The sequence below is a fragment of the Saccostrea cucullata genome, unplaced genomic scaffold (assembly GCF_032062105.1).
Source record: "Saccostrea cucullata isolate Sc308-1 unplaced genomic scaffold, CSIRO_AGI_Scuc_v1 ctg305, whole genome shotgun sequence".
NCBI lineage: Eukaryota > Metazoa > Mollusca > Bivalvia > Ostreida > Ostreidae > Saccostrea > Saccostrea cuccullata.
The window spans coordinates 141,120-152,832 of NW_026938238.1; the positions used below are offsets into that span (position 1 = coordinate 141,120).

Sequence of the window (11,713 nt, forward strand, 5' to 3'; positions counted from 1 at the left end):
TTTTTGCTTGGGCACCAAGACAAAAACAATTGTACAATAAATTTAAACCTTGCTCAATACATAACAAATGTTCAGTCTTGGGAAAATTGGGAAAAATTTTTATTTAATGATAAAAATTGGACATATAAACCACGTAGATAAAACCACAAAATAAAAAGTAAAATGCTGTTTATCTCCACGTCCTTACAAATTCTCCATTGGAGTTGATGCACTCCATCTAGTATTAGGCCAAAACAAAAAATACTCGTGTTACCAGCTACCCGACCTGCCCTATTTTTTAGCACCTGACCCTAAAGTTTTTTTTAAGTTTTGGGAAAAAAAATGGAAATTTCAGGAATTTCATGTTCAAAAAGTGAAAAAAAAAATAATCAGGTGGTATTTTATAAAACTGTATGTAAAGATGTGATAATATCTGATTTTAAAATATAATGTTGACCTATTATACATGTTTTATTTGGTTTTGTATTAGTTCATATCCAAAAAATACCTCTGGAAAAAATAAAATAAAATAAAAAAATAAAATAATTTTCCTACCTACCTACCCTATTTTTTTCAGGCTGGTAGCAGGAAACAAGACTATCATTTTTTTTGGCCTTACACAATGGAATCCCAAAATGCAATGCATATATTGGCAGAAAACACAAAACTCCCAAGAAATCAATGTTCAAGTACGATATAAGAATAACTTATTTAAGTTATTATTAAAAAAAAGTTTTGTGTGTGTAAAATAACTTATTATGCCCCCCTTCGAAGAAGGCAGGGCATATTGCTTTGCTGCTGTCTGTCGGTCGGTCTGTCAGTCCATTTAGTTTCCGTTCATTTTCTTTGCTACTGTTGCACATACTGAAATTAAATTTGGTATACAGATATATCACATGAATATATATGTCAATTTCTGTTTTGGGTACGATCGCACCATTTTTGACAGAGTTATGCCCCTTGGACGTAAAAAAAATTTCAACTATTTGCAGTTTCCGTTCATTTTCTTCGCAACCGTTTTACATAATGAAATGAAATTTGATATACAGATATATCACATGAATATCTAGGTCACGTTTTGTTTTGGGTACAATTGCGCCATTTTTGACCGAGTTATGCCCCTTAGACTTAGAAAAATTTCAATTATTTGCAGTTTCCGTTCATTTTCTTCGCAACCGTTTGACATACTAAAATGAAATTTAGCGTACAGATTTATCAGATGAATATCTAGGTCAAGTTCTGTTTTGGGTATGATTGCGCCATTTTTGACAGAGTTATGCCCCTTGGACTTAGAAAAAATTCCAATTCTTTGCAGTTTCCTTTCATTTTCTTTGCAGAGGTTCCACATATTGAAATGAAATGTGGTATACAGATTTATCAGATAAATATCTTGGTCAAGTTCTGTTTTGGTTACAATCGCGCAATTTTTGACAGAGTTATGCCCTTTAGACTTGGAAAAGTTCCAATTTGGGGGAGGGGGCATAAGTGTTTTACAAACATCTCTTGTTTCAGTTATTTTTCTGATAAATTGTTTGAGTTATGCCCCCAACTGTTAATTTCATCTGCAATAAAGACCATCTGTAGTATAGTTCCAGGGAATAGCAATATTGAATTGTTATATCAAAATTTAATATTTTATTTAAAACTTTTAAGGGAATAAAATCACGAATTAGAACAACTGACTGTAGGTAAATGACAAATATTTCTTCAATTATAAACATTTCTGATTGTTTCATAAAAAAAAATTGTGGTTGTTATTTTTTTCATAAATAAAGACACACACAATTTTCCTTCAGAAAAACAAATAAACAATGAAGAGAAAGAGAATACACACTCAGCAGAAGAAAAAGAAAAGATGTTAGACCAGGTTAGTAAATTATCAGTTCTCTCATTTAATCTTAGAACTGAATGATTTTAACTTTTAGTCATTGTTTTACTGCAATAATTTTCCAATGCTATTATTAGCAGAGTCAGAAAAAATGAATAAATGTAAAGAATGCCTTCAAGGTGCTAATCTTCAGAATAGCCACTGGGCTGCCTATCAAGTTTGAATAAATCATATCCTTATGAATTTATGTTTGTTCTAGACACAACAAGAGGAAGAACAAAAAGTTGAAAAACCAGAAAATCAGAACACCAATCTGGAGTTAGAGGGTGAAGATTCACAGGGTCTTGTTATAGATATTGAAGAAAATGATGAATCAGAAGCCCCCAGAACAGAAAATAATGAGTCAGAAGCCCCCAGAACAGAAAATAATGAATCGGAAGCCCCCAGAACAGAAAACAATGAACCAACTCAGAAAGAAAGAAATGCCAGTGCAGAAGAAAATAATGCAAACAAGGGAACTATTGAAATGGCTGGGAAGCTTGATGAAAATAACAAAGTCATATCTGTTGATGAAATTGAAGAGAAGCAAGAAGTTGATGAGAAAGGCAAAGATGAAGAAGTTGATCACAAAGACAAGAATGAAGAAGTTGATTACAAAGACAAGAATGACAGTACTGACACACAGAAAGAGTCCACTGATGATGTTGAAGAAATACAAACACTTTTGCAAGAATTTGTTAATTCATCAAGTAAATCTAAGGTATTACCAGACAGTGCCAAAATTAGCATGGAGCAAACAGATACTTTGTCTGATTCCTCACAAAAGAGAACAACAGAAGATGCATGGTCTACTGTTGGACTAGTTAGATGTCCCCACTGTCTTTTCACTACTGACCAGAAAGACTTGCTCGACACTCATATGTCATCATGCAATAAACAGAAAACAAAGAGGGAAGAAATTCATCTTATGTATTCAACGGATGGGAAATATGGATGTAAAAATTGTCTGTTTGTTTCACCACAAAGAAAAAAATTTGAGGAACATGTGGCTTTCCATATTCTTGCAGACCCATATATCTGCCTTTCATGCATGACAACCTATGATTCAAAAAGAGATATAGAAAAGCATGTGAAAAAATCACACTCAAATAAAATGGTCAAGTGTGGCCTAAGAGGATCAAAGAAAATCAACAAAATCATAGAGGAACTTTACACTAAAAAGGAAATCACCTTTTTAGGAAGACAGCTTAACAAGAAAATGTTATTGTCCATGATTGATCAAAAAGAAGAATCTTCCCAAATATCTGTCAATAAAAAATCAATAGCTGTAAGCCAATTGCCAAAAACCATTGAGGAATTAGAAAACAAGATTACCAAAGAAAGATCCAATCCCACAACAATCCTCTCTGTTCCTAATGTGTTGAAAGTTAATCAGCTTCCAAGCATTACTTCTCGAAAACCAGTTTTGTCTGCAAACACAACTACTTCTGCAATATCCAAACCAAAAGCTGTATCAATGACCAGTGCAAGTTTTCCAGTGAACGTGAGTTCAGTACCTCAGGCAGTTATTGCTCAACCAATGCCAGCAGTTGGAGGACCAGTTTTATGTAATGTTGTCAGAAGCCAGCCTCAACCAGTGATATTTGTTCCAGTTAATTCAGTACAAGTTCCAATTCATCGACAACTACAGCCAGGAACTGTAATGACAGGTCCATACTCACTTCAGTCAGGCAAGGGACAAATTGGTTCCAGGTTAATCCCTGTAAGCAGATCCCAAGTTGGCCAGTTTGTAAATATCAGTCCTGTTCCACCAAGTGCTAATGCTGTTATATCAAACAACCAAACACAAAGATTGATTGTGGTTCCTAGTACTAAACCCCCAGCTGAAAGTGTTCAACAAGCTAATAGCTTTGTTCAGTATAACCATGGACAAAAAAGTCTTCCAACCAAATTTGATATACCATCTTGCGATTCAAATTCAAACAAGAAGCAATTGGATTCCACCTCTGCAGGGTTTAATGATGATTCAGCATCTTTAAAATTATCAATTAAAGTTGATGGCAATTTGAATAAACCAGAGAATCAACTGCTGTTCAAAAAATCAGGAAATATGTGCTCATGTAAAACTTGTGACTTTAAATCCGATTTGGAAGAAAACTTCTTGAGACACATATGGATACACATTCACCCAACTATGTGTAAGTTGAGAGAACATTTAGAATATAAACCCACCATATCATGCAAGTTGGTGTCTAAAATTATGGACGGTTTGAAATGTGCTGCTGCAGCAGCTGAGGCACAAAGAAAGCTATCCTCAGATGCCAAGAAAATAATACAGGCCCCAGAACAAATCGTTCTAAGCTCTGATGAGGAGGAGGACAGTCATGCAAAAGAACTTCTTCCATTTGCAGAACCAACATCAAGTATTGACAATGCTGATTTAAATAATGGTGAAAATGATCTTCAAATTAGAATAACCAGTACATTTAGCTTGAGTGAACCTGCATCCAATTCATCAGACATTGAAAATGAAGATGCGGATAATATTGATCAAACAATGAAGCATGCAGATGACGGAAACAAAATATCAGAGATAACGTCTGAAAAAGAAATGTTCAGAGATTTATCTCCAGACAGAGAATCATCAGATGAAGTAGGTGCAATTAAAGATTATGAAGTAGAAAAGACAAAAACTATGGACCATGATGATGCAGGCAGAGAAGGATATGAGGATGGATCAGATAGAGATAAAGAGACAACTGAAAGAGAATCATGTGAGAAGAACAAAATGGAATCAAACCTCTTAGAAGAGAGCTGCAATTCTTTAGTAAATGAAAATCAAAATCAGACCATTGTATCAACCTGTTTAAAAGATGAACTTGATAAAGAAGCTAAGACAGAGGAAAACAGGGGAAGTTTTTCAGCTATGAAATTTTATCAATGTGGATTTGAGGGCTGTGGATTTGCAGGATTAACCTCAACAGACTTTAGAGAACATACTCTAAACATGCATTCAGGGGCTAAAGAATTCAAATGTGCACACTGTGGGCACAAAAGCTACACAGATGAATGTCATTTCCGACACATTTTTTGCCATGCCAAGAATCAGTCAGGACTGCTGTTTAAATGTGGAAATGGTTGCAAGTATGCTTCCAATATTTTAAAACACTTCAGGGAGCATTTAGAAAAAGCTCATTCAACACTGAAGTCTTTTGTGTGTTCCTCATGCAAGGAAGTATTCAACAGCATTGATGAACTTATTGGCCATTGTGAAGCTAATAAACTTCAGTTTGTCTTGTGTCCCTATTGTACCACACGAGATCCAAATAGAAGAATCATCATGAAGCATATTTCTACTATTCACCCAGGAAAACCCAGGCAAATTACTGTTACTGCGCAACTTATCTGTCAAGAAAGGGAATTAAATTCTTACATTGCACCAAAACCAATTTCTCCAGAACCTAGACCCATATCACCAGTGCCAAATAACGAAGACCACAAGGAGAAATCACCAAAACCTTTCTCTGAAGATCAACCCATAAAAATTGAAAGAAGAGAAAGTTCAGATGAAAATGAAGCATCAAAACCACATGAAAGCCAACAAGATGTAGAAGCTTTTGCCAGTATGGATACTGTTGGAGCAATTGAAGAAAAACAGCCAGTTGAAAAGACGGGGGTAAAATTAGGAATTGGATCATTGCTACGATGCAGCAAATGTTCTTACTTGGCTGGAAGCAGTTCGCTTCTTAGGAGACACAGACTTCAGCACATCAGACCAAGTGACAGAAGCAGGCCATTTTGTTGTACAGTATGCCCATCTTCAAGTGACTCCATTGTGAAATTTGAAAGACATATCAATCTTCATGAAGGTCATCATGAAATTACCATTTATATGTGTGAGCTGTGTAATTACCAAACTAATATTAGAGAAAAAATTGGAAACCATCTGCAAAAGAGCCACAGAGGGGCAAATTGGCTTCAGGATTTCAAAACAAGACTGTTTCAGACCACTGTTAATGTGTATACTTGTGAAATATGTGAAAATATTTACAAGTCAAAGAGAGAATATGTAGCACATGTATCAAGGCACAAGTCAGGAAAATTAAGGGGTTCAAACGTGGATGCATCCATTGACAAACATCACTGTGATTGCTGTTCATTCAGTTGTGATGACATACATACTTTTATCCAGCACACAAGTATTCATTTGATGGTGACTAAGTCATCACCTTCAGGGGAAGTCAAACAAAAACCAAGATCAGAATTCACCGGTCCAAGAAAACCATACTACATTCCGCCAGGAAATGTCTTCAAAGATTTTGTTCGATGTTGTGAGTGTCCATTTAAAACCAAAACAAGACTGGATTTACTTAGACATGTGAAAAGTCATCCAAATTTGGAACCAAAGATGAAAAAGGCTATTAGGAAAGAAGCAAATCCTCAAGAAAGATCCACAAGAGAATTAATAAAATTTCAATTTGGAAAACGAAAGAATGGTTCTGAGAATGAAACTAATAAGCGATTGAGAACAATGGATTCCAGTAGTGAGAGTGATGAAGATGTTGATGTTGAATCTGACTTTGTTGTGCCTAGGAGAAAGCAAGTTGCAGTAAAGTCAACAAGTGGAGCAAGTTTAAAGCAATCAAATATGTTCTTCTTAGGTGGAGATCTACTGCACAAGAAACTTCAGCCTTGCTTTTCTAAGGAAGAAGATGAACCTATGTTTCAGTGTATTATGTGCAGCGATGTTTTTGAAGATAAATACACTCTCCACAAGCACATCCTAGAGCACATGAATGTTTCATTTTACAAGTGCAATTATTGTGAACATGGGGAACTTGAAAATTCGGCAATGGTTACACACATTCAAAAAACACATCGAAAGCCTATTCAACACTCGAAGGTGAAGCTAGAGGATATTGAAGATGAAATAAACAGGGCAATCCACAGTATGAAAGCAAAAGAATATTGGGGAGAGAATGAATCAATTCCAGATGAGAAACCTATTCTAAACATTCCAATTATTTCCCCTCCAGCAAATCAAGAGTCAGATGAATCTGCAAGCAGACAAGAAGCTGAATCTACAAGTGTTTCTTCTCCAATTATTTTGAAACAGCCAGTGTTGAATGAAAAACCGCCACCAACACCTGACAAGAATAAACTCCCAGAATGTATTATTTCTTTTGGAAATAATTTTAAGTGTATTGTTTGTAATCAACAGGCTGTCCAGTCATACATCTTGGTCAGGCATGCAATGACACATTGCTCAAGGAAAAGATTTCTTTGTCCATACTGTGATGAGAAAAAATCGCATTACAAATCAGATATTTGCAAACACATACATATGAAACATAGAGGAGAGGAAGTAAGAGTGATTTATGACAAGACTGATGTGGAGTTGGATGCTCAATACATTGCGCCAAACTTGATGCAACAAATTATGGACAGTCCTGATGAAAATCCAACAGCTACTTCAGCTGAGGAGGAAGATATCAAAGTAGAAATCAAATCTGAGGCAGATACCAAGGAAATGGAGAGCAATGACAGAAAAGGGAAAAAAGTTGTGGTAGGATTTAGATCAGTTTACAAATGTTTGCTTTGTAAGCTGACATTTAAAGGAAAAGGAAAAATATATAAACATATGCGTGAAACCAAGTGCAAGAGACCTATATGGAGGTGTTCAGTTTGTAAAACAAGAAAATTTAAAAGTGACAAAGAAAAAGTGATAAAAGACCATATTAAAGAAAATCATAAGCTCAATGGAGATGCAAAACCTGTTTTGTGTGCTCTTAATGGCAAGATTAGAAAACATACGATGCCAGTAACTGTCTTGAAACAAGAACAAGAAATTAAGAAAGTTCAAAATACAGAGGAACTAGCAAGTGAAGAGACGGTGAAGGAAAAAGAATCTGAAGAGGCCATAGCAACAGTCATAAAAAAGGGAGATTCATGGAAATGTTCAAAATGCAGTTACACAACAAATGCAAGAGCTAACTGTGTGCGTCATACATATACACATGCCTTGTTCAAAAAGTTTGGATGTCCAGTATGTTCATTTAGAGCAAAATGTAGTCGAAATGTGAAAAATCACATGCAGAATTGTCATCCTGGAGAGAGAATTCGTTTCAAGATATACACGGAAACTAGCAATTCACCAAAGAAATCTTGCAATCCTGATGAAAAGAAACCAAAGGAGAAAGTGATTTGGACACCCCCACAGCCAGTATCCTACCAATGCCAAGAGTGTGGATTCATGTCAGAACGGAAATCTAGTTTATCTAAACACATTAATGCAAAATGTTTCACTCCTCTCAAAGGATGTTCCGAGTGCGATTTTACTAGTATAAATGAAGACAACATTGCAGAGCATGTGAAAAATGCACACAAAGCAGCAAAGGTTACTGATTTACCTTTAAGTGGGAAAATTTTAACTGTTTTTTCCAATGAAAATGAAAATTTACCAGAATCAACCAAGAAGGACGATGAAGAGACTAGGAAGAAGAAAGGTCGCTTCCATTTAAGAGTGAAAACATTAAGCAAATCACCAATGTCTAAACCTTTGTCAAGTGAAATGAAAATGTGGAGTGAAGAAAACGAGCAACAGAGTATGAACTGTCCAGTTTGTAATGAACATTTTTATGACCTCAGAGCATTCAGAGACCACTTTGTGAACCAACACAAAGAAAACAAACTTTTATGTGGTGAATGTGAGGAGTATGCAGCACATCTACCTTCCCTGTTGTTTCGCCATGCACGTCTCTTTCACAGCCATACAAAGGTTCAAGATTTGAAGTTGAAGGCAATATCTCAAAAGGCTATTCAGGAAAAAGGATTGGATAAACGTCCATGCATTTTGTATAGATGTCCAAAATGTGGAAAAATATCAGAGAGGGGCCCGTTAAGAAAACATATGTACACCCATTACAATTACAATCCATATCAGTGTAACCATTGTGACATGAAATGCAAAATGCCAAAGAATATCAGAGTGCACCTTAGCAAAATCCACCCTGATAAAGATACCACGGAATTTACATTCCGCAAAAATGAGAAGGTTGAAAAAGAGATAACAAACTTGTTAGATTTAAACAGATATCAAACATTGACAAGGAAAACAAAAATGAATACTTCAATGTCGAAAAAAGGAGAATCTACATCATCACAACCAATTCCAAAGCTGAAAATAAAGAAGGAAGTATTGGAGAACCAAGAGGAAGATATGGAAGAAGAAGAGGGTGATGAAGAAGGTGAGGAGGAAGAGTCTTCAGAAGAAGAGGATGAACCAAGAGGAGACTTGAAACACATGTTCAGCCCTTGTCATAATTACAAGGTGGAATTTGACAACCGAAGACAGAAGACTATTTACAAGTGTAGCATATGTCCATACCAGAGTACTGTTAACAAAACTATTGTTACCCATTTTTACCACCACGTTCCTCATGTCTTCAAATGTCCATACTGTGATTTTCAGTGCTATCCCAGGTGAGTTCTACTGTAGTTTTTTTTGAGAGGGGGCATAAATGATTATTTCAATTTGTTAAAAAAAAATGGATAAATATCTATTTTTGCTTTTTTGTAATGAAAATTTGAACTTTTATTTACAGATCAAAGATTGCAAATCACATAGTAAAACTGCATCCAGGCAAATCAGTTCATGTGGTGGATTTAAGACAAAGGATGGGAAATTTTAAGTTTAGAAATTATGAAAAAATTGCATCTGTAGCTAAGACTAGAATGAAGGAACAAACTAAACAATTGAAAATGAAATCTGACAAATCATCACAAAGTATCAAAGAAGCCCACGCAACAAACTCACGGAAGAGAAAGGAAAGAGACGAGGATAGTGGTGGTGCAGGTAAATTATGATACTTAGTAGTTACTCTGAATCACATTTTATTATTTGCGAGAACTTAATTTTTTTGTGTAATTACTCTAGACAGTTTGCTTGCAAAAATTTCATTCTCTGAAATAAGGAGTTCATGGCAATCTCGCGAAAAGAAGGTGTCTTGAATATTTAGTAATCTACAATAATTGGATAGAAGAACATTCTATATGAAGCATAAATATTAAAAAATTCTTTTTCCTTTCAGGGAAGTTCAAAGACACAGGAAAGCTGATGTACAACTGTAACTTTTGTGATCACCGAGCAAGTGGCCTTTATCACTATCGGCAACATTTGGCAACTCATGATGGTTTTATGCATCTTGTTCCTGGGACTCAGATAGAGTCAAGATTAAAATGTGGCTACTGCTCATACCTAGCAGTAGATGATGAGGATTTCAATGCACATGTGGATTATCATTTTGCCACACGGCCTTTCTCTTGTCCTTATTGCACATTTTCCCAGTATACTGCCAGTGCAATAACAAATCATATAAAGAGATCACATCCAGGAAAAGAAATAGATGTTGTCAAAGAGAGTGATAGTAGTTGTCTCAATAGCCAAGAAATGGAAACTAAAGCTATGTTAGTAAATATGGAACCTAAAGTCAAACTCACAGATATTTTTGCTATGAATCCAGAAGAGTTTGAGAAACTTCTGAATGATTTTTCCGTTTGTGTGATTGACCTAAATTACATTCCGGATGAAAAGTTTCATGCCGTGTCAAAAACATTAGGGTTAGAGAATGAAGAAAATGATGAGGAAAATGCACCCTTAGCTAAAAGGATGAAGAAAGAACCAGAGTGTGATGAGGATAATGGAAATGCTAAATTAGATGAGTCTGGTGATTTGGAAACGATGATAGCAAGTGGTGAAATCAAAATTGAAGAAAATCAGAAATATGATGATGTAAGTGACTGTGAATTAGATGTTCCTGATGATATATCTTATGAAGATTTGAGTGATGATTAAGTATTGTCATATAATTCTTGAAAGTATAGATGTTGCATCATGGATTTTGTACAGTTGCTCACAACGTGATTTTATTTTGATACAGATATTATATGAAAGAACAATATATGGGTTAGTGTTATAAAGAACTACCGCTATTACTGAGAAATCCATACAAATTTCCTGCAAATCGTGTTTATTTTATATTAAATTTTGATTGTGTGCATTTTATTTTATGAAAATTTGTTAGTGCCTAAATTGTGTAATAGAAAAACCGGCTTCTTGTTGGTTACATCAAGGTCATGAAATGAGCAATTGATAAACCCCAGCATGATTTACTCTTTTAAGTATTAATTAATCTAGAATTGCTAAATGCTTGAAAAATTAATTTGTTTTATATTGTTTAGTGACTTTGTTATGTATAGAGATACATACATTTTATAAGCAACATGTTTTATAATTGTGATTAGTACTGGTAGTGTTGAGGCATTTTAAGTATGTATATAGTTAGTGTATCAATTCCTAATTTCTCGAGCTCTGTTTTATGAATTTTTATCAAGAAATCCCAAAAGCTAATGATAACTCTCTTTTTTTCAATGCAATTGTACATCTTGTGTAGATTGAGAATCAGTTATAGAACTATAAGTTGTATGGATTAAAATGTTGAACCAGATTATTCATTATTTTGCTGCACATCAATAGTGTATCGCTGTATGTATACAATGTGGACTGGTTGCATGAATTCAGAGGCTTTTGTAATTATGTTCTGATACTGTATGTGCGTATCTTGATTTATTGTATCATCAATAAATAATTAAAAAAAGATTACTTTTGTGTATTTTCCTCTTGGTTTCCACTTTTTTGTTGTTGTTAAAACTTTGCAGATCCGCATTCTAAATCAAACTTTAATGTTATTGATAATGAAATTTATATACTTGGTGTAGGTTTACCCATATTCAAAAGTTATATCTATCTCTCGATACTACTCGCTCTTGAACAGAGTACTCGGAGTAGGATACGGTCGAACCAGTTTTATAAATGAAATTGGCAGTAAACAGGAAATTGCTTTAACT

At 34.8% G+C, this 11,713-nt stretch overlaps 1 protein-coding gene across 1 annotated transcript in view; it reads left to right on the forward strand.

The window, feature by feature from the left end:
* Nucleotides 1-11,452, forward strand: part of LOC134249737 (uncharacterized) — a 29,151-nt gene extending 17,699 nt beyond the window's left edge. Inside the window, exons 3-6 of the mRNA XM_062732086.1 lie at nt 1,776-1,846; nt 2,067-9,289; nt 9,412-9,662; nt 9,898-11,452. Of these exons, the coding sequence (XP_062588070.1) occupies nt 1,776-1,846; nt 2,067-9,289; nt 9,412-9,662; nt 9,898-10,661 (8,309 nt within the window). The 3' untranslated portion in view covers nt 10,662-11,452. The remainder of the gene's footprint in view (nt 1-1,775; nt 1,847-2,066; nt 9,290-9,411; nt 9,663-9,897) is intronic.
* The last annotated feature ends 261 nt before the right edge of the window (nt 11,453-11,713 follow it).